This window comes from Triticum dicoccoides, chromosome 3A (genome assembly GCF_002162155.2).
Source record: "Triticum dicoccoides isolate Atlit2015 ecotype Zavitan chromosome 3A, WEW_v2.0, whole genome shotgun sequence".
NCBI lineage: Eukaryota > Viridiplantae > Streptophyta > Magnoliopsida > Poales > Poaceae > Triticum > Triticum dicoccoides.
In genome coordinates, this window is record NC_041384.1 from 720,705,276 (window position 1) to 720,729,272 (window position 23,997).

Sequence of the window (23,997 nt, forward strand, 5' to 3'; positions counted from 1 at the left end):
GTGACGGAGGAGACCATCCACTTGCCTCCTGATCCGGACATGGCTGGAGAAGGTTGAGGTTTGAGTGCGGACTTGGGCGCTGGAGCTCGAGTGCGCAAGAATGGATAGGCAAAGGAGGAAGAAGGCGTAGGTGGAAGGGTGGATCCTTATCCCTTTATATGGGTGGACACAACTACATGTCCCCAGCAGCCTAGTAAAACTCGCTTATCTCCAAGCGCCGTAATCAATGGCACGGTTGGGTTACCCATGCCCGTATTGATGAGAATCCCGGAATAAGGGGACACGATCTCTGTTTTAACAAGACGTGCCAAGGAAACCGCCTCGCATAACGTGCTGAGGTGGGATAATGAAACGACTCCGATAAAGGCTTGGCCGTGGTGTGTCACGCTACGGAATACGTCAGGAGATTAGATTTGTGTAAATATTATTCTCTCTATGGCAATATGTGGAAACTTATTTTGCAGAGTCGGACACTATCTTTGTGTTCAAAATCTTTTATGAAGTACTTGGAGGAGGAACCCGCCTTGCAATGCCGAAAACAAACTGCGCGCCGGACTCATCGTCATTGAAGCCTGGTTCAGGGGCTACTGAGGGAGTCCTGGATTAGGGGTGTCCGGATGGCCGGACTATACCTTCAGCCGGACTCCTGGACTATGAAAATACAAGATTGAAGACTTCGTCCCGTGTCCGGAAGGGACTTTCCTTGGCGTGAAAGGCAAGCTTGGCGATACGGATGTACAGATCTCCTACCATTGTAACTGACTTTGTGTAACCCTAACCCTCTCCGTTGTCTATATAAACCGGAGGGTTCTAGTCCGTAGGACGACATACACATCAACAATCATACCATAGGCTAGCTTCTAGGGTTTAGCCTCTCCGATCTCGTGGTAGATCTACTCATATACTACTCATATCATCAATATTAATCAAGCAGGACGTAGGGTTTTACCTCCATTGAGAGGGCCCGAACCTGGGTAAAACTTCGTGTCCCTTGCCTCCTGTTATCATCCGGCAGACGCACAGTTCGGGACCCTCTATCCGAGATCCGCCGGTTTTAACATCGACAACGAGCTTGGCATCAATCAACAATCTGATATCCCTTTACATAAAGTAAGGCCAGCATCAAACGAAACTTAAGGGCCTTGATTTAGAAGGTCACATAAATATCTAGATTGATCGTTAGTAGTCAGGGCTGTTTGGTAGATTCACTTCATAATACTCAATTTTCTCCTGCTTGTATCATCACCACCGTGTAATGTAGCATAGTACTCCCTCTATAAAGAAATATAAAAGCGTTTAGATCATCACTTTTAAAAACCTAAGCGTTCCTATATTTATTTTTTACGGAGGGAGTACTATGCACAAAGATCAGCACCTAAATTACTTGAATGTTGGCTCAGGGTTTTCTTTACTTAAAAAGGTGATTTTGTTTCTCCTGGTGCATTGTTATTTATAGGCGTCATTATTCTATAATTTATGACGTTCTGCAGGTTAGCAGAAATGTCACATATAATTGGTATTGAACTACAAAATATTTATGTCTCCGTTGCAACGCACGGATTTTTTGCTAGTATAAATAAGGCACATATTATACCATGAAAAAATGTGAAAATGCCGTGTCATCATCACAAGCTGATAACTGTCGCTTAGAGATGTGAAAGGTGGGCTTTCAGCCGTGGAATAACATGGCATGATTAATTTAACGTATCGCTAATCTTCGATGCGAAGCTGCCGTGAAGTTTCTCGCAAGGGAAACACACGCACTAGGACGAATTATATAACTGGCGGCCGGAGCTTGAGTGCAGCGAAAAATCAGGCGGGCATGGAGGGGAGGAGCGACGCCGCCGCGATGTCGTCGGAGCCGGTGAGGCTCATCGGCTGCTTCGGCAGCCCGGTGGTCCACCGCGCCGAGCTGGCCCTGCGCCTCAAGGGCGTCCCCTACCAGCTCATCGAGGAGGACCTCAACAACAAGAGCGAGCTGCTGCTCACGCACAACCCCGTCCACAAGACCGTCCCCGTGCTCCTCCACGGCGACCTCTCCATCCCGGAGTCGCTCGTCATCGTCGAGTACGTCGACGAGGCCTTCCCCGGCGGCCCGCTGCTCCTCCCCAGCGACCCCCTCGCCCGCGCCAACGCCCGCTTCTGGGCAACATTCCTCGAAGAGGAGGTACAGCAACCGCCGTAATTCAATTCAGCACCCAGCTTTCATTTTTGAACACTCGACGACTCTGCTATACGCCTGCGCAGTTCAAGAAGCCTTTGTGGATTGCGCTGTGGACGGACGGCGAGGCGCAGGCAGCGGCGGCGAGGGAGACAAAGGCGAACCTGACGCTGCTGGAGGCGCAGCTGCCGGAGGGGAAGAGGTTCTTCGGCGGCGACGCCATCGGTTTCCTCGACATCGCCGTCGGCGGGGCGCTCGCGCACTGGATGGGGGTGGTCGAGGAGATGGCCGGCGTGCGGCTGCTGACCGAAGAGGACCACCCGACGCTGTGCCGGTGGGCGAGGGCGTACAGGGCGGACGAGGCCGTGCGGCAGTGCCTCCCGGATAGGGACCGCGTGCTCGGCGCCTTGGCGGCGAGGAAGGACCTCTACGTCTCCATTGCCAAGGCCATGGCTGCACAGAAGTAGCACATTTCACGACGAAGAAGGGGATGCAAAGTCAATGCTTCGGCCGTTGTGGAAAGTGGATCCGATGGAAAAAAAAAGAGCAATTTGTCGCCCTGTCTTCGGCCGTTGTGGGGTATATATACTGGCCACTTGGAGCCAACTTTGCTTGATTTGTGAGCAATGAGGCCATGCTAGAGTTAGCCATGGTTGTTAACCAGCATAATCTAATTGCATCGGTGTACTTAACCCGAACATATATTATCGGGCCTGTATCAATCAACATGTACCCCGGTTTTAGATGGTGGGGCGTGAGGGCATTCTTCATTTGTCGACCTTTTTTTTTTCTTTTGAGATCAAAGACTAGAAAGAGTGATCACACACCCAGGCTACAATCATCATGTAGCATTTGTCTGAATTCACTAGGGGTGTCCGCGAGACAGAAAAAGTCGCCTCAAATTGTAGCCCAAACGGCAAGGCTGTCAGCTATCTTGTTTTGGTCTCTGCCAACCAACGTGGCCTGATGGGATTTGAAGTGCTTCGATATCTACTTCGTATCACACATAACAGGGAACAGCTTGGAAGTGTTGGATGTTTCAGAGTTTAGAGCAACTCCAACGCGCCGACCTAAACGGACGATGTTTTTATCTGCTTTAAACGGACGATATTTTTATCTGCTTTTTGTTTATTTGGGTCGACCGCCCTCTCGGAGTCCGTCTGTTTAGGGTTGGCAGTGCGTCCAACCCGCCGACCCATATATGTCAGCGTGGCCGGCTAGCCTCCCTTTTTCAACAAATAGCACAAATTTTACATTATTTCACATACAAATTTACATTATTTCACAAGCGAACATATAGTCCACAACCAAATAAATAACATAGTTTCAACCAAATAAATAGTATAGTTTTACAAGCCGAATAAAAATAAAATATTCTCATATAGTTTTGCAAGTCAGATAAAAAACATACATCTATTGGTTGCCAACATGAGCCCACACATGCTCAACTAAATCATTTTGCAGTTGCATGTGAGTTTTCCAATCACGCATGTCATGATGAAATTGGATGAACTGTTCAAATGTTGCCGCTCCTCCATGCTCAGGCACAACATTCTCATCCTGAAACTGAAACCCTCGATCTTAGAGACGTTCCGGACGCTCATCTTCTACGATCATATTGTGCATGATCACACAAGCAATCATCGCCTCCCACGGTTTCTTCGTGCTCCAAGTCCTAGAAAGATACCGAACGATGCCCATCGAGATTGCAAAACACCAAAGACACGCTCGACATCCTTCCTAGCACTATCTTGCTCTTGGACAAATCTTTTCCTCTTCCCTCCAACATGGTTGGGGATTGTCTTCACAATAGTGGTCCACTAAGGATAGATATCGTCCCAGGTAGTATCCTTTGTCGTAGTTCTGGAAGTTGATGGTAACATTTATCGGTGGGTTGTTGCCTTTGGCAAGCCTAGCAAACACCGGCGAGCCCTGAAGCACGTTGATATGATTGTATGATCCGGCCATACAAAGAAAGAGTGACAGATCCAGATATATCTTGAGATGCCATGACCTCAAGTATGACAGTGCAAGCCCTGACATGGCCCTTATACTGCCCTTGCCAAGCAGAAGGGCAGTTCTTCCACTCCCAGTGCATGCAGTCTATGTTGCCCAGCATCCTTGGGAAGCCCCTGTTGGCACTCATCGCCAACAAGCAGGCTATATCTTGAGGAGTCGGCTCTCTCAAGTATTCAGGGCCAAAACACAGCAATCACAGCCTTGCAGAACTTGTACATGGAGTCTAGGCATGTAGATTTGCTCATATAGACATACTCGTCAATGAGATCACCGGACACTCCGTATGCAAGCATCCGGACGGTTGCAGTGCATTTCTAATAAGAGGAGAAGCCAATCTTTCCAAGGGCATCCTCTTTGCACTCGAAATAGTCATCGTAGCCGACCACCCCCTCTCTAATACGGTTGAAAAGATGCATACTCATACGAAAAAGGCAGCGAAATTTCTGATGTTTAAACAACGGGTTCATTGTGTCAAAGTAGTCCTTCCAAAGAAGGAAATGCCCGCTCTCTCGGTTGCGGTTCAACGCCGGAAGGTGACCCAGAATGGTGCCACGGAACAATAGCCGCTGGCTATTGAGGTGGTGATGGACCAACACAGCAGCCAAGATCTCTCCCTCATCACCGGACAAGGAATCTTCGGAGTCGCAAAGGAAATTATGAAAAAATAACTCGTCGGCGGAGTCCATTTTGTACCTTGGCAAACTGTCGAACAACTTGCGGGCGTCGACGAAGGAGCCGGTCGGCGAAGGGAGTCGCGCCGCCCTCGGACCAGCTAGCTGCCCTGGCGGCGTCCGACGAGCGTGCCGGTGTCCTACGAGCGTGCCGATGTTAGGGCAAAGGAGCTGGCGGGGCGGCGAGGCGGCTTCTTGGTCGCGGCTGTGTCGGGGAGAGGGGGGTGGGAAGCTTTCGGATCCCTGGCGGCAAGACGGCGATGGCGACGACATGGGAGATGGCGGCGTTGCAGGGGGGATGTTGCGGCACCGACAACTGGCAGAGGCACCGAAAATATGGGCGGCGGCGTCGTTGACGAAGGAGGCGGGCGAGGGTTTGATATTGGAATGGGAGAGGATAGCCAACGTGCCACCGAATAGCGGGCCAAGGGGAAGAGTAGGCGGGCGCGGGGGACATCCATTTTGTGTCCGCGCCGACGCAAATGAGTCTCAAAAATGGATCAAAAATGGGTCGACACTCGGCAGGCAGACAAAAAACAGACGCGCGTCCGTTTGGGTTCGTGCATTGAGCCGACTTTTCTGTCCGCACCGACTCAAACAGACGTATGCAAACAAAATGGGTCGCCGTGTTGGAGTTGATCTTAGGGCCCGAACCACCAGTGACAGTCCAATTCAGCAATTACTACGCCATCATTCAGACCAACGAGAACTACAATTCCCTCAGCCTCCACTGCACTTTCACAAATGCCAGTTTGGACGCCCATTGAGAAGAACGGCAGATCTCCGCTGTTTGGACCGGGATCAGGTGACTTGCCTCTTGGAGTCACGTTGTAACATGCGGCTTTATATCCAATGTTCATTATTGATCCAACGTATAGCAACAGTTGAAAGCCAAAGACGCCTCGCTCCGAACCCTCGCTCCGGACGTCCGGATTGGGGTTTTTTATGGGACAGCTGTGGGGTCGGTGGTAAGTCGGTCCTGTCAAGCGGGCGCGTCCGAACATGTTTAGGCCGTCTCATATCTATTCTATATATAGGCTAGATATAAGGGGTGTCGGTCTGCTCGAGCGTTTGTTCATGGTTTGAGAAATTCGGTTGAGTTGGTTTTTTTTTACTAGCCACCGAACGGTCTGCCCAGTGGTTTGAGATGGGTATGAAGGGCTCGGCTGTAGATGCTCTTAATGTTTACAAAAATCAAAACTACAAAAGGCTGAGTTTTTGTTGTTTTGAGTTTTATAGAGATTGATGTGTGCTTGATCTGGCTGATTTTTTGATCTTTTCTTTTTGTGGAGATTGATTTGTGGTTGATTTATGGTTGACTTAATAGCAGATTTGTAGGTTTAGACGGATGCATGCAGAGGCATCGAAAACCTGTATAGAACAGCGAAATTATTAATTAAGGAGTACTCGTTGCAAAGAACACTCCACTTTTCCAGGTCGCGACAAGTGGCGCACATGCAGCGCGCCACTTGTCGCAATCTGAGAGTTTTCTTTTTTTCGTAGATTCGTTTATTCAAAACATTTTATCTTCTAAACCGTGCATCCAAATCTCGAACCGTTTTCACCATTGAATTCCTCGCGTCGAGATCTTCAAAACTAGATCGCATGTTGATAGGTTTTGACGAACTTTTTTTCATGAAAAAACAAACCGAGAGCATGGTTTTTTTCCCTTTCCGAAAGAGGCACGTCCGTGCCTCTCGCGAAATCACATCCGTGCCTCTCGTAGAAGCAAAACCGTGACTCTCGTGAGAGGAAAAAAAAACAGAAAACGTGTTTTTTTTTGTTTCCGAGAGACACGGCCGTGACTCTCGCGAAAGCACAACCGTGCCTCTCGCAGAAGTAAAATCGTGACTCTCACGAAAGAAAAAGAAACACGTATTTTTTCCCCTTTCTGAGAGGCACGGCCATGACTCTCACGAAAGCGCAACCGTGCCTCTCGCAGAAGCAAAACCGTGACTCTCGCGAAAGAAAAAAAACAGAAAACGCGTTTTGTTTTTCCCTTTTCGAGAGACATGACCGTGACTCTCGTGAAAGCACAACCATGTCTCTCGCGGAAGCAAAACCGTGACTCTCGTGAAAGAAAAAAAAATAGAAAACATGTTTTGTTTTTCACTTTCCGAAAGGCACGGCCGTGACTGTAGCGAAAGCACAACCGTGCCTCTCGGGGAAACAAAACCGTAACTCTCGCAAAAGAAAAAAAAACAGAAAACGCGTTTTTTTGTTCGTTTTCGAAAGGCACGGCCGTGACTCTCGCTAAAGCACAAACGTGCCTCTCACGGAAAAAAATGTGACTTCTGCGAAAGAAAAAAAAAGAAAACACATTTTTCCACGCAAAAAAAAAAGTTTCAAATTTTTTTCCATCGAAAAGCTAAGGAAGACCGGAAGAAAACCAAAACGTCGAAAAAACCTAGAAAAAAAACCGTTTAAAAAGCTGAAAACGCGTGCGAAAAAATAAAAAAAATCCAGAGGGAACGTCCAGAGCGCGACACGTGACGAATGGCTGAGAGCACGCCAAGTGACGCTGATTGTTGCGAGGCTCCCGAAGAAGCGTTCGTTAACTAGTTGCTCCCCCAGAACAGACAGGGTTCCAATCATGTGGTTTAAATCGCTGAAGTCTGGGCCGTCTTAGACCTTCAACCGTTGTTGTAGAGGTAATATCACTAGCGGTCACAAAACTTGCGTCGGATGTGCATTTTAGTGCTAGAACTTGCAAAATACATCGTTGTGGTCGCATAACTTGCGTTTACGTGCACATACGGTCACAAATCCTGTCTGCCTTCATAAGACGTGCTGGCGTGGCATACCTCGCCCGCTGGCAGCCTCTGATTCCGTCCGGCGCGGCGCGCGCGCGTCTTCTTTGCAGAAAACCCCTTAGCCCGTTCAGTCAATTGATTATTTTGACCAAATTTCTGCTGTTTTATAAATCATTTTTGACAAAAATCTCAGCAACTATTTTGACCAAATTGGACAGGATATCTGTTGTTTTATAAATCCGTTTTGGCAAAAAATCGCAGCAACTCTTTTGATCAAGTTGGACAACATTTCTGCTGTTTTATTAAGCTTTTGGCCAAGATTTGTAATATAGCAGACTTGCAACAAGGATCTAGCACGGACAAATTGACCTTAAGTGAACAGGAACAAGACCATAATTGAAATGACATATTTGGCATTAACATAAGTAGTTTCTTAGTCGTACGAACCAAACCAAAAGTGACATAACTGTTATCACATCGTCTTCTAAATAAGTACTGAACTAGAGACCACAAGTTCATTCATGAACTCAATCAGACTTTCACCTAAAGATGCATGTAATGTAAACTACAAAGACAAAAAGTCATGCAGATCATCAGGCCAACCTTCATCATAGAGATAAGGATCCTGGCTAGCTCCTGGTGCATTTTGCCTAAAAATGACCTCCTCCTCACCCTGCATGACAAGTGGCGGTTCATGTATTGTGGATCCATCGGGTCCAAATAGCAAGTTGAAGAAACCTGGAGCAGCAGCTCTTGCTCCTCTTGGATTGCCACCTCCTCTTCCATTGGCCCCTCCTCTTACACTTCCACCTCCTCTTGCATTGGCCCCTCCTCTTGCATTGCCACCTCCTCTTGCATTGGCCCCTCCTCTTGCATTGGCCCCACTTGTTGGAGCATTGCTTCCAGTTGTTGCAACATTGCTTCCCATTGCAATATTGCCTTCCCTTGCCTGCTTTTTTCTTGGCCTTGCAACTTTCTCATCAGCAGTCTTTCTCACCCTGCCTCTTGACATGGCTGTTGTAACTCTAACCATAGGAATTGAGTCTCTGGCATTGGCAATGAAGCTAGACTCAGGTAGGGGGGCAAATTCCCTAGGTGCTGGATATGTAAACTTCTCCTGCTCACGCAAGTACAATATAAAAAGGTGGGTATGTAAGCACTTAAATGGTAATTACATCTACATAATTTTGTCACTGAATATATTACCATTTCTTGCATCTTGTAAACCATTGAGTCAGGGGTTTGTGTTGGATCGAGCTGAGGGTAGACTCTGTGTGGCATGATGTTCTGCAACAGGTGAAGCCAATGTATCAATGTTTAAGTATAGTTTGAAGATTAGAGGGGAAAATATATAAGCAAAGGATGGTACAGCAATTATGCTTGGGTCGTCATATTCTTCTTCAATTGTTGTTTCCTCAGTTGTTGTTTGATTAACATGATTGTGGTGGCCCTTCTTGTTATGGTCAGCAGCTCCACAAACAAAACAATGCATGGTCACACCATGTTTGCTCAATTTTTTCACCCCAGTCTTGTCTTTCTTCTCTTCTGGATCTTTTTTCCTGTTCTTCTTAGGCCTGCCCATTACTTTTGTGTACAGGGGTGGGTGAACAGCAATGCCATGCATTTTTTCCCATTGCTGTGGGTCCCTCATTGGCATCATATTAAATCCATAACACTTCTTATATTCCTCAACAGTGTAGCATGAATGGACCATGCTCTCTGGCTCAATTCTCTCATGCCTAAAACATGCAATTGCATGATGGCAAGGTATGCCAGATAGTACCCACCTTTTGCATTCACAAGAAAGCATGTTCAGGTCAACAATGTATGTGTTGTTCAAAGAGAAAACTTTGAAAACACCTTGCCCATACTCTTGCACCCTGCAGTTCTTTGCCCACTCCACATACTTGTCCAATTTCTTCTGTATCTTGGGACATAATCTGCCTGTCCATTTCTCTGCCTCTCTCTGCTTACCAACAATCCTGTTTGTTAGCTTCCACATTATCTGGTCCAACATTGACTTAATTGGCATTTCCCTCGCATCCAAAATGTAACTGCAAAATAGTACCAAATATGTAAGCACACAGTTGGCATTTGATTTTTTATTGACAAGAAAATAACAAGAGAGGAAAAAGTAACAAGAGAGTAACCTATTGAACACTTCTGACATATTGTTTAGTAATATGTCACACTTGCAAAACGGGTCAAAGAATGCTTTGATCCATGTTCTTGGCTCCAATTTCTCAACCCAGGTGTAGGGTATCACCATGGTCTACTATCAGCAGCAGGTTCTTGTGCTCTAATGTTGCACAAATCATAAGAACAATGTCGGCATCACAGGTCAAGAGCTTCAGGCCATCACTAACTGTCTTTCTTGGTTCACACTAGTAAACATCAATCTTTGAAGCTTGTCTATCATAGCCCAGCTGCAGAAGAAAGTCATCAATCCAGAGTAAGGACCAAGTGTCAGTCTGACAATTGTCAAACCAATCAACCTCATAGTCCATGTATGTTCTGTTTATGTCACTGCCACAAAAGAAACCACTATGGTGGATCTCAACACTGAACAGACCATCAAAATCACCTGCAATGTAAAAGAGTTCATAACAAATCAGTACATCATGTTAAAATGTCAGATTCAGTTAACAAGTACATCAGTCCTCCCAACAAGTTCAGAGAAAAAATTCAGTTAACAAGTACATCAGTCCTCCCAACAAGTTCAGAGAAAAAATTCAGCAAATGCCAACTTCAGTTAACTGCAGCAATGTCAAACAGCAGCAGCAAGTTTGTTTCTCGGTCAGTGCACAAATAATGTTGGCTTTTGGCTTTTGATCGCTAGACCAAAACTCCCAGGAGCTAATACACGTATGATGTGCAAAGCTAGCTAGCAGGCAAGCAGCTTAATTGATTCCTGTACGTAGAGCTGGCGAGCTTGCAACTAGCGAAGCTAGCGATCGGCTGTCTTGGCGAAACCTCTCGGCAGAACAAAACTGATCGATGGATTGATAGCCAAAGGCTCTTGACGTGCCTTGCTCTTTTATTGCTTTTCTTCTGATTGGTACAAGTTACAGGGATTATACGTGCGTATATATATAGCAGCTTGGACTAGCACTCAAACCTACTCGGTTTGGACTTCTAATCCTACAACTACTACAAGTGCCCATCTGTGTCCGACTAGGACTCTAACACCACACGTCGTGGTTACTCCTACAAATAAGCTCATGCACTAGCCGTTTTATTCCTAACTGAATTTAACTGACGACTAAACTAGGCGCAGGATTACACATTGTCAGACTTCAGATAACACTGCACACATTCAGACTTTTGAAAGATTCAACTAGCAGCAGTACACATTGTCAAATATCTAATAAATAATTTCCCCCAATTAAACACTAGAACAATTTACATGGAGGCCTCTCGTTCCTCTAATCATCAATTTCTATGGATAAAGCGACCTCCTCAATAACCCCTAATTAAACCCTAGCACGATTCCGCAAGCAGGGCCCCAACAACCATCCGTACGTAATGCCTAAGTCTAGAACGGGCTACGCACGGCGCCAACGTACATCAATCAGACTTGATCGCCCTACCCCATGAACCCTAACTACGTCGGAGACGGCGAACATAACAACGAACAGATGCAGAGTCAGAAACGACAGAGGACAGTAGGACTAACCATACGGCGGCGCTGGATCGCCTCGCACCCGACGACGCGGGTCATCCATATCCTACGATGACGGCCGCCGTGCCGCCACCGTGTTGGAAAAATCGACGGAGACAGAGGAGCGACACAGAGGAGGGAGACAAAGCGGTGAGGAGGAGTGGGAATGAACGGGTAGCATTTTTGGGGACCCTTTGGGCAAAAATAGCAGGCCTGCCTGTTCCCCCGTTGGAGCGGTTTTTCAGCTAATTACGAAACGGGCTAAGGGGTTTTCTGCAAAGAAGACGCACGCGCGCCGCGCCGGACGGAATCAGAGGCTGCCAGCGGGCCAGGTATGCCACGCCAGCACGTCGTATGAAGGCAGACAGGATTTGTGACCGTATGTGCACGTAAATGCAAGTTATGCGACTACAACGATGTATTTTGCAAGTTTTAGCACTAAAATGCACATCCAACGCAAGTTTTGTGACGGCTAGTAATATAACCTCTTGTTGTATGTTGGATCAATAATGAATGTTGGATTTATAGCCGCATGTTACAGCGTGACTGTCAAGAGGTAAGTCACCTGATCCCAGCCCCCACTGTCCCTGACGACTGCATTCATTGTGCTTGATCCCGACCCCACAAGAAAGGAAGCATATGTGTTCATTTTAATCAATTCTACATTTTCTTTACAAATACATGTGGTATATTTTTATTTTGATACATTTTTTTGAAAACCTTTTTGAATACATGGCCAACATTTTTTTCAAATACACAAGTCTACATTTTTCATATACACTAGGTACATTTTTTAGTACATGTTTAACATTTTTCAAATACATGATCAATATTTTTTTAAATATAAGTTTGATGCCTATTTTATTTACCATACCTATTATACAGTTTTGGTATACATAAACATTTTTATATACATTTAAACATTTTTCAAATACATGGTTAACATTGTCCAAACATATATTTTGATACAGGTTGTTCATTTTTCTTATACATCAGCAACATTTTTATATACACGTTTACATTTTTTAATAATTTTTATGTATACTTGTTTCCACACACCTTGTACATTTTTTTATACATCAGAAACAATTTTGTATATACATTGTAACATTTTTCAAATACATGATTAACATTTTTTCAAACATATATTTTGATGTCAACTTTTTTTCATACCCGTTGCACATTTTTCGTATATATTACAAAAATATACATATTTAACATATTTCAAATGCATGATTAATATTTTCAAGAAAACAAACAAAAGATGCGAAAAACAGGAAGAAGAAAAAACGAGCGCTTAATGCCCCTCACCTGGGCCGGACCAACAGCGCAGGCGCTTGGGGCAAGCGGTCCTGCCGTCTCGCGTCAGGCGAGAGGTACGGTAAACCCTTCCGCAAACGGCGCACACCTCCGGCCTCTGTGAACATTTTTTTTAAATCCGGTGGAGTTTCTCCAAATTCTTGAACGTGAAAAATTGTTTCACTTTTTTCCAAATTTCTGAACATTTTTTAATACGGGATTGTTTTTGCAAAATTGACAATTTATTTACAAAATTGTGAATTATTTTTCAAAAAAAAACGTTTTCTTTTTTTAGATAATTTATAATAGGACTGAAACAAGGTTGAAATAGGGTTGTTTTTTATATAAAACATCAAAGTGATTGCGGTGCAGTGGTTATTGCATTAAGTGCGTCTAGGATGGCATGCGACTTTGAACCCCACATCACGTAGAATAATAGTGTTGATGGTTTTTTTTTCTTGCACTAATTGTTGATGATACTAAGACAATCCGAACAAAGAAAGAAGGGAATTGAATCGCAAGTCCCCTTTTCCCGCAGTCAACATCTAGCACTGAAACCCTAGAAGAAAAGAATTTGCACGTCCTGTCGATCCACTCCCATGTCCGCCGCTGGCTCCGCCCCAAACTGGATGGTGCTCGATAGATTCGCCTTCTGCAGGGATGATGACGACGAGTCTTCCCTGGACGAGGACGCCGCCCCTTCACGATTGAAGGCGACATCTTGTCAGGTGTGGAAGTAGTGGCAGATTGTGAAAATGCGCATGCTTCGAATGGTGTTTGGGTTGGTCCGGGGTATTAGAGTCCAGTGTGGCGGACATCCGAACTCCGCGAGAGCTCCTCGATTTCTGGCTGCTCTATGGGATTCAAACGTCTAGACTGGTCCGGCCGATTTAGAAATCCAACTTGGACGGGTGAGAGTGGATAAGAAGCATGAACATAGGAGGCGGCGGACGCACTTTTCCCTTTTTTTAATTCTTTTTTCATCGTAATACGTAATGTTTAAGAAATAGTTAACTGGTAGCTGCTTGGTCACTTTAAAAGTAGCGATTAATCGATGAATTGACCTATTGACTGGATCGATCATTAATCGGTAGATTGAGTAGAAACTTGCCAACATATATATATATATATATATATATATATATATATATATATATATATATATATATATATATATATATAGTTTTTTTAATGTATTATACCATACTCTCATGCTTCCAGCTATGTAGTATACCAAAATATGCTGTCATACACATATAAAAAGCATAGAGAGTAGGCAAAACTATTAATCCTATCTATTAAGGAGCGACATGGGGTTGAAAGGGGTTATGGGCCAAAATTTTGGGCTTTGTTTGCCCACCCATTAATGGGCCAGCAAGGACTAATCAGCATGACAAATGATTAATCGGTCTAACTGGCCAATTAATCGGCCTGACAAGTTAACGTGACGATTAGCTGTTATTAGATTCGGCCATGCTATGAGTAACGATTAACTGGCCCGTTAACTGATTAATCGGGTGAATTCTTGAACACTGATAATACGTGTCTGATTTATATCATAAGAAACATTGTATAAGCCACGTGCATAACGACTTGGTAAAATTGAACAAATAATAGAACGCTAGTCTTCGTACAAAGGAACACCAGCCAAGAAGTAAAACTACAAATAAGACTGAAGAAACCTCTGAGCTTGACACCAACACCCGTTACCACCCTCTGACACCACAACAACCACCAAAAAAAATAATGGATCACCTCCACACCCGAGCTCGACGCGACTCTATCGCTGATATGCAGCTTTGCGGACCTCCAAGGTGACTCGCCAAAGGCAAAATTATTACCGTTGAACGAATCAGACCGGGCCAACACCCCGGACACGCCATCGAACTCCAGATCTGGCAACCCCACACGACTAAGACATCAGAGGAGGAAATCATACCTGTCATCCGCGTACCGCGAACCCAACACACGATCCACCATCTTCCAGATACCGCCGGTGCATATCACAATCTGCATCCGCTCCTGGACTACCTCCCAAGCTCCGTGCTAGCGCTGAAGCAAATATCGTCGCAACGACGAAGCCCGAGGACACATGTCCACTGCGAGGATGCCGCCGCCACTGCACCATCCTTGCGTGAACAGGCTGGATTCCAAATCCATACCAAATCATATGACCGATACCTTGTCGGAGTAGGATCTGAAGAAACTTTATTGATGTTTTTTTTATTCCAAGAACATCGGATACACTTTGGATATGCATCGACATGTATACATAGCCCTGATTTCGGCAGCGTTGACCAGTACGCTACTTCTGTGCAGCCATGACCTTAGCAATGGAAACATAGAGATCCTTCCTCGCCGCCAAGGCGGCGAGCACGCGGGCCCTGTCCGGGAGGCACTGACGCACGGTCTCGTCGGCCCTGTACTCCCTCGCCCAGCGCCACAGCGCCGGGTGGTCCTCCTCGGTGAGCAGCCGCACCCCGGCCATCTCCTCGAACACTCCCATCCAGTGCGCGAGCGCCCCGCCGGCGGCGATGTCGAGGAAGCCGATGGCGTCGCCGCCGAAGAACCTCTTCCCCTCCGGCAGCTGCGCCTCCAGCAGCGTCAGCTTTTCCTTGGTCTCCGTCGCCGCCGCAGCCTGCGCCTCGCCGTCCGCCCACAGCGCCATCCACATAGGCTTCTTGCACTGCATGCCCATACAGCAGAGCTATCGAGTGAAAACCATGAAAATTGAAAGTTGGGTGCTGAATTACTGCGGTTGCTCTACCTCCTCTTCGAGGAATCGGGCCCAGAAGCGGGCGTTGGCGCGGGCGAGGGGGTCGACGGGAAGGAGCGGCGGGCCGGAGAAGGCCTCGTCGACGTACTCGACGATGACGAGCGACTCCGGGATGGAGCGGTCGCCGTGGAGGAGCACGGGGACGGTCTTGTGGACGGGGTTGTGCGTGAGCAGCAGCTCGCTCTTGTTGTTGAGGTCCTCCTCGATGAGCTCGTAGGGGACGCCCTTGAGGCGCAGGGCCAGCTCCGCGCGGTGGACCACAGGGCTGGCGAAGCAGCCGATGAGCCTCACCGGCTCCGACGGCATCGCGGCGACCTTGCTCCTCCCTTCCATGCCCCGCCCGCCTGATTTTTCGCCGGGATCTATGTGTGTGTCTAGCTCCGACCGCCTCGGTTGTCAGTTAGTATATATTTGATTCCCTCGCCAGAAACTTCACGGCAGCTTCGCATCGATCATCGAAGATTAGTGATAAGTTAAATTAGTTCGCACATGTTCTTCCACGGCCTAAAGCTAGCCCCAAACAATTGTTATTAGCTTGTGATGCTAAAAAAAAAAGCTTGTGATGGCGACACGACGTTTGAATGGTGGGCGTTTTGAAGCTTGTGGTGGCCACGTTTTGACGTTTTAAGTTGTTGCCGAAGACAATTTTCTAAAACACGTGATATTGCAGAAAATATTACAGAAAGAGACACGCTAAGAACACACGCCCAGAGAGGAGGACGCAGATCACTCGCGTGCGATCCGCCGGCTCAAGGCAAGCATTTCCCTACAAAGAAAGAATCCATGTTACAACTTTAAATTATCATCAAAATGAAACAATCTATAACTACAAGAACAAATTGCACGCGTAGGAAGGCTATAAAGTACAACATTATCAGCAATTTGCATATCCAGTTTGACCAAATGACCAACACACAAAGCATATCCGGCCAACAAGTTGTATATCTGGGCAAATGATCAACACATATAACAACTTGTTGGCTCGGTGATTTGCGCACCACTTAGCTACCGCCCGGTTAGTTGCTTCAAATGGCCACAATACTTGGACGCGACCTATTGGATGATGTACAATCAATGGTTGAGAGACTTTACCCCAGGGTTGCTGATTAGTTCATCGATGTAGGGCTTGAAATGCTTGTGCTTATGAAACCAAGTAATGTTGGCCCAAACTATTGCGCCCTTTTGCTTTGTGCCATGGATAGGACTGATGCTAGTGGCCAACCACGCATCGCACAACAATTCGTTATTCGTCATGTTGAAGCTTTCTTCTCTACCTTTCTTCTTGGATCGGCGGCAAATTCATCTAGATCAAGGTCGTTGTTGTCAACGTCTTCCTCTCCTGCTCCTGCTAGCCGGTGACCCAATCAGACTGTTGGGTGTACGTGTCGGATTGGATGTACGTGTCCGGCTTGGTGTACATGCCCGGTTCAGTGTCCGGCTGGGTGTACGTGCCCTGATGCATGGACTCCAAGTCATCCACAGGCCTGTCCTCGTAGCAGCCTCAGCCTTCATCGTGGATCATTTCAAACATCGACCTATCCACGTCAATGTACGACGGCTCACCAGGTTGAGACATACTTGCAAATAGAGTGCGGGCACCGAGCTGCTCCACGCCAAGCATCTATGTCCAAACAAGCTGTGGCGATGCAGACTCCGAGAAAAGAAGTGGCGCCTTGTTGACATCGACACAATAGGACACATGCCCGGCAGCGGATGTCGGGGACTGCTGTTACTTGTGATAATGTTGGGATTTCCCTGAAGAGGAAGGGTGATGTAGTGTAGTAGTAAAAAGTATTTCCCTTAGTTAAGAACCAAAATTTATTGAACTAGTATGACACGCGACGCAAACAAGATAAGCGGTACCTGCACACACACACACACACACACACACACACACACACACACACACACACACACACACACACACACACAAAATACTTGCACCAAACACTAGTAGAAAAGAGGGCTTTGATTCAGACCGGGTCAGCCCATTAGTCCCGGTTCAGTCCAGAATCGGGACCCATGGGGCATTGGTCCCGGTTCGTGAGGCCAGAGGCCTGCCGGGCCTCGTGGGGGCATTGGTTCCGGTTCGTCTGGTCCCTTTGGTCCCGGTTGGCAGGACGAACCGGGACCAATGGGCCTCACTCCTGGCCCACCATCATTGGTCCCGATTGGTGGCTTGAACCGGGACCACAAGCTTCCCTTTAGTCCCGGTTCATGCCACAAACCGGGACCAATGAGGTGCCTATATATACCCCTCGCCCGCGAGCAAAGCACTCCATTGCTGTGTTTTTCTCTGGCCGGCGAGGGGAGGGCTTTGTGGTGCTCTAGCTCACCTCCTATGCAGGGAGCGGAACATCAGCTATTTTTTCTTTCGGAGTATATAGGAACTATCAAACATATCATATAAGTGCAATCATCTTTGATAATATAAGAGAGCATACAAATCACAGAGCTTGTTTAAGATATTTTGTCACATCAAGTAGTTTAGATAAGAAAAGCATAACCCAGAATTACAAATAATTGGAGCGAGTGATAGATTTATTATTCTGATATAATTCGGTAGTAACTATACATAAATAATTCATTTTCCAACAGTAAAAAATATGTGATGCATTATTTACACAAAACAATATTTTTTGTATAGGGTCAGAAAGATATTTCAGCATTCAAATCAATAAGTCTGAAATAATCTAAGAGTATTATCACTACAGAGCAACAATTTATGAACTCGCTGTCAGTCCAAAGTAATAATACATGGAAATCTATCTTGAAGTGCAAGAGTTCAATTTAGCAGATCTGACACACCAGACACGAATGTGCTTACCTGCTCTCCCAGGTGGGCCTAGTCAGCTCTCTTTTAGCTGCAATCAAAGATAAGATTTGTTAGGACATTCTTGTGGGCAAAGTTTATCATCATGCAAGCAATGGGCCTATCTATTGGCTGCTTGTAGTGCCTAAGGTAAAATCGAAAGGCCTTTTACTGCCACCTTGCATGAAGAGTTTCTATTCACACATGTGTACTGCTATATGAACCTGCACATGCTGACTAATTAAACAACAAAAACTGCAGAGGTGAACTCTTTCTCTAATCAGACTCTCTGGACAAACTAAGAAGCACAGATAAATACGCTGCTGGGCAGAACACATAATTTAGTACGGTATAACACTGACTAAGCCTAGGTTTGTGAAGAGAGACAAATTATAAAACAGTATGGTAGGCCGGAAGGAGAGATCAGAAAACTATATAAAGCACACGCCCAAAGAAACTAAAACTGAGCAGAGCATTGACTGAATAGGTAGCAAAGGCACGTATATCCAAATTCCATAAAAAAACAAAGGAGGTATAATCACTAAATTAGAAATCTAATTAACTTAGTAAACAAACCTAAATTAAGCAGCCTAACTCAAATGGACAACAGTAAATTGAAGCCTACATGCCTCAATATCACAACAGAGGACGAGCAGGACCAACCGACAAACCAGCAGGCTATTGGTATAAAGCCAAAAATAAATAGTAAACAAAACAAAGAAAAGAAACAAAAGCACCCAGAATCATGTGCAAATGAACAAAAAAAACCTAGGGCCTAGCACGATCCAGACAAGGAACAAGAAGCACACACCTATAATCCAGGAATTAAGGAAGATAGGACACCACATAAATCCAACCAGGGAATAATACCCTTTGCCTCTCATTGGCCAGCCTGCACACAATAGACCGAATCTAGCAGCGTACTCGTATAGAAAAGACAAGGAATATACACTACTTCACAAATGTGACCCTAGGTCTGGAAAGAAGAGAAGCACAAAGAAGGAGAGGAAAAGCAGTCGACCTGTACATCCCTGGATGAAGACGCAGCAGGCTGGCACAGATCAAGCGACGAACTGACGAGAAGAACGAGAACCTGCAAACGATGTATCAATCCGCAAAAAAATCAGAGACAAAATCACGGTTAAGCTGCAGGGAATGACCAAGAACGGGGTAAAATAAATGCCTACCCACAAATTGATGAACGCACCATCAGATCTAGCGCAACGACGGCAAGAACAAGGAACACCGGCGTCGCACAACGAATCCATCACATTTGACGCAGCAGGCTGGCACAGATCGAGCGACGAACTGACGGCAAGAACGAGGGGGCCATTTTCTTCCTCCCCCATAGCCTCATGTTCCTCTCCCCGTTGCTCCCCCATCGAGCTCGAGCTCGTCCATGGCCACCGCAGCGGGCCGCTCGCCATGGTCATGGCCATGGCCGATGACCGCGGCCCCGCACCACGGGACGGGCGGGGCAGCCCCTTGCTCCCCAGTCGAGCTCGAGCTCATCCATGGCAGCCGCGGCGGGCAGGGCGGGACGGCGGGGCCACGCCCATCGTCCCCGAGGAGGTTGACCCGCGGCGCCCACGCCTCCGGCAACCGCGGCGCGAATCCGCGGAGGCGCGCCCACAACCGGCGACGCCCTCTGGCGGCAATGCGTGTGGCGGCCGTGGACGGGGAGGATGGCCAGCGAGGAGTGGCGGCTAGGGTTCAATCGGGGGCGGGGCGAGTGGGCGCCTGGGAGAAGACGTGGTGCGGGGTCGCGGGGAGGAGAGGAGGCAGGCAGCGACGCGCAAGAAAGGGAGCGAGGCGGCTAGGGTTTCACCACGGGCGTGGCCCCTTTTATACCACAGGAAGCGAAATGACGAAAATGCCCTCGGAGGGGCAGTGTAATTACCCACGGTGGCATGAACGAGACGGTAACTATTCATTCCAGCAGTAACTTTTTTTGATCCGACGGACGAGGTCTTCCACACGGTCCATCCGACAGCCCAAGATCCATCAAGGGAACCGATCCAACAGCCGAGAGTCGTTGAGCTCTGAGGAGGCTTGTAGGAACATCCTTCTCTTATCTCTTGATTAAGTGTGCCAAAAACCATTACAGAACATCATGAATAGATAATTAAGTGACCAAATTAATAGAAGTTCATCATCACATTAAAACCAAAGTACATACATAGTTCTCATCTAACAACATATAGCTCTCCAGAGCATCTAATTAATTAAACCATACATTGAAACTATGTAAAACATTTCAATGCGAAAACAAATGCGATCATAATCGCAACCAAGGTAACAATTGATCCAACGGCATAATGATACCAAGCCTCGGTAAGAATGGCATATTTTCTAATCTTTTTCATTTTCAACCGCATTGCATCCATCTTGATTTTGTGATCATCGACGACATCCGCAACATGCAACTCCAATATCATCTTCTCCTCCTCAATTTTTTTTTATTTTTTCCTTCAAGTAATTGCTTTCTTCTTCAACTAAATTTAACCTCTCGACAATAGGGTCGGTTGGAATTTCCGGTTCAACTACCTCCTACATAAATAAAATCTATGTCACATTGGTTGACATAATTGTCATAAACAATAAATGAACCAAATAGTTATAAAAAGATAATATATACCACATCCGAATCATAGGCAGGACGAAGGCCGACGGGGGCGGATACCAAAACCATCGCACTATATAATAACAAGCAATAATAAAAGTAAGAAAATTAGACAAATATCTATCTAAAGTAAGAATTTTTTTCGTTCAGAAAGAAGATAAGAACAAGAAGCTCACCACGGTGGTGCCGGCGACGAGATCGGCGCGGGCGATCGACGGCGGTGAAGACGGGAATGGGACGTGACGGGCCGCTAAACCTAGACAAATCTCAAGGAAAATGGAGTTTTGAGGTCGAGCTTCGAGAGGAGAAAGCTTAACCGGCCGTCAGTTCGTCGCTCGATCTGTGCCAGCCTGCTGCGTCAAATGTGATGGATTCGTTGTGCGACGCCGGTGTTCCTTGTTCTTGCCGTCGTTGCGCTAGATCTGATGGTGCGTTCATCAATTTGTGGGTAGGCATTTATTTTACCCCGTTCTTGGTCATTCCCTGCAGCTTAACCGTGATTTTGTCTCTGATTTTTTTGCGGATTGATCCATCGTTTGCAGGTTCTCGTTCTTCTCGTCAGTTCGTCGCTCGATCTGTGCCAGCCTGCTGCGTCTTCATCTAGGGATGTACAGGTCGACTGCTTTTCCTCTCCTTCTTTGTGCTTCTCTTCTTTCCAGACCTAGGGTCACATTTGTGAAGTAGTGTATATTCCTTGTCTTTTTATATGAGTACGCTGCTAGATTCGGTCTATTGTGTGCAGGCTGGCCAATGAGAGGCAAAGGGTATTATTCCCTGGTTGGATTTATGTGGTGTCCTATCTTCCTTAATTCCTGGATTATAGGTGTGTGCTTCTTGTTCCTTGTCTGGATCGTGCTAGGCCCTAGGTTTTTTTTGTTCATTTGCACATGATTCTGGGTGCTTTTGTTTCTTTTCTTTGTTTTGTTTACTATTTATTTTTGGCTTTATACCAATAGCCTGCTGGTTTGTCGGTTGGTCCTGCTCGTCCTCTGTTGTGATATTGAGGCATGTAGGCTTCAATTTACTGTTGTCCATTTGAGTTAGGCTGCTTAATTTAGGTTTGTTTACTAAGTTAATTAGATTTCTAATTTAGTGATTATACCTCCTTTGTTTTTTTATGGAATTTGGATATACGTGCCTTTGCTACCTATTCAGTCAATGCTCTGCTCAGTTTTAGTTTCTTTGGGCGTGTGCTTTATATAGCTTTCTGGTCTCTCCTTCCGGCCTACCATACTGTTTTATAATTTGTCTCTCTTCACAAACCTAGGCTTAGTCAGTGTTATACCGTACTAGATTATGTGTTCTGCCTAGCAGCGTATTTATCTGTGCTTCTTAGTTTGTCCAGAGAGTCTGATTAGAGAAAGGTCAGTTCACCTCTGTAGTTTTTGTTGTTTAATTAGTCAACATGTGCAGGTTCATATAGCAGTACACATGTGTGAATAGAAACTCTTCATGCAAGGTGGCAGTAAAAGGCCTTTCGATTTTACCTTAGGCACTACAAGCAGCCAATAGATAGGCCCATTGCTTGCATGATGATAAACTTTGCCCACAAGAATGTCCTAACAAATCTTATCTTTGATTGCAGCTAAAAGAGAGCTGACTAGGCCCACCTGGGAGAGCAGGTAAGCACATTCGTGTCTGGTGTGTCAGATCTGCTAAATTGAACTCTTGCACTTTAAGATAGATTTCCATGTATTATTACTTTGGACTGACAGCGAGTTCATAAATTGTTGCTCTGTAGTGATAATACTCTTAGATTATTTCAGACTTATTGATTTGAATGCTGAAATATCTTTCTGACCCTCTACAAAAAATATTGTTTTGTGTAAATAATGCATCACATACTTTTTACTGTTGGAAAATGAATTATTTATGTATAGTTACTACCGAATTATATCAGAATAATAAATCTATCACTCGCTCCAATTATTTGTAATTCTGGGTTAGGCTTTTCTTATCTAAACTACTTGATGTGACAAAATATCTTAAACAAGCTCTGTGATTTGTATGCTCTCTTATATTATCAAAGATGATTGCACTTATATGATATGTTTGATAGTTCCTATATACTCCGAAAGAAAAAATAGCTAATGTTCCGCTCCCTGCAGGCCTGCACTCGCGTCGCGCCCTCCCTGCCGCCTCGCCTCTCTCCCTGCCTGCTCGTTGCCCCGGTCGTCTCTGATGGTGCTCCTAGATGTGCTATACATCACCTCCTCATCTCCTTGGCCACTTCGGTGCCCATGGCTTTCGTGCTCGTCGGTGGGATGGTGCAAGGCGCAACTCCGACGTGGTTCCTCACTGGTTGGATGACGTTCAGGCACAACCCCGGTGCCCTCTGAGTACTGCCTCGGCTACAACCTCCCTCTGTGAGCTCCATCTTCCCCTGCTATGCTTCGGCTACTATATGGGACATGGACAGGGCTATGATGATCAGTTATGGCTGATATAGGCATGCTCTCAAGTAGTCGAGGCACTTGTGGGTATTAATTTGGATCCTCCCTCGTTTCTTTGAGCTGTTTTGATCACGTTCTTATTTTAGTGGCTCTGTCCTTGGATGGTCATTTCTAATGAGTGATAACCAGGGCAGGTAAACCCTCGTAAGAACATATTGATCCGGTGATCCATCCAGAAATCCAGAAATAAGAGAAGGATGTCTCACCGAGCTCTCACAGCGATTAGGGACTCTCGGCCATCGGATCGGTTTGCTTGATGCGATTCTGCGCGACGGATCTCGCTCCGGATTGATCTCGCCATCTCGGCCGTTGGATCGAGCCTGAACTCCTGCAGTAATGAATAGTTACTCCCAAAATGAGATATCTCGTGCCACCACGTTTGAATCACGTGCCCCATCAGTCGGAAGCCATTCTTGCTAGGGCGATGATGATTAGCCATGGGTATCAAGTTGGGTCCTCCCTCTTGTCTCTAGAATCCTTTTTGATCCTGTGATACTTATTGTTCTGTCCTTTGGATGGTCATTCTTATTGAGTGATAACCAGGGCAGCTCCACTGTATAAACAGATTGATCTGGTGATAAGAGATGATGGGGGTAGATTATATGATCGAGGAAAGGAAAATCTGAGCCCATATGCATTGAATCCTGAACCCTTTTTATTCGCACGTGCCCCACCGGTCGGAAGCCATCCTTGCTAGGGCGATGATGATTCACTGTGGCTGAAATAAGTGTGCCTTTGAGCAATCAAGGCACCTATGGGTATCAAGTTG

General features: G+C 46.1%; 2 protein-coding genes and 1 long non-coding RNA gene across 3 annotated transcripts; 1 reads left to right on the forward strand and 2 right to left on the reverse strand.

The window, feature by feature from the left end:
* The first annotated feature begins 1,764 nt into the window (after positions 1 to 1,764).
* Positions 1,765 to 2,931, forward strand: LOC119270475 (glutathione transferase GST 23-like). The gene is made up of 2 exons (XM_037552479.1): positions 1,765 to 2,167; positions 2,248 to 2,931. The coding sequence occupies exons 1-2, from the start codon at positions 1,823 to 1,825 to the stop codon at positions 2,626 to 2,628; spliced, it is 726 nt and encodes a 241-aa protein (XP_037408376.1). The 5' UTR covers positions 1,765 to 1,822; the 3' UTR covers positions 2,629 to 2,931.
* Positions 2,932 to 14,755: 11,824 nt separating this feature from the next.
* Positions 14,756 to 15,747, reverse strand: LOC119273468 (glutathione transferase GST 23-like). The gene is made up of 2 exons (XM_037554611.1): positions 15,332 to 15,747; positions 14,756 to 15,250 (listed from the first exon to the last, which is right to left on the reverse strand). Exons 1-2 carry the CDS (start codon positions 15,671 to 15,673, stop codon positions 14,870 to 14,872), a joined length of 723 nt encoding a protein of 240 aa, XP_037410508.1. The 5' UTR covers positions 15,674 to 15,747; the 3' UTR covers positions 14,756 to 14,869.
* Positions 15,748 to 17,691: 1,944 nt separating this feature from the next.
* LOC119273469 lies at positions 17,692 to 19,613 on the reverse strand. Its single transcript, XR_005134869.1, has 4 exons — positions 19,340 to 19,613; positions 19,174 to 19,245; positions 18,964 to 19,044; positions 17,692 to 18,204 (listed from the first exon to the last, which is right to left on the reverse strand). It is a non-coding gene; the product is annotated as an uncharacterized LOC119273469 (long non-coding RNA).
* Positions 19,614 to 23,997: the final 4,384 nt, after the last annotated feature.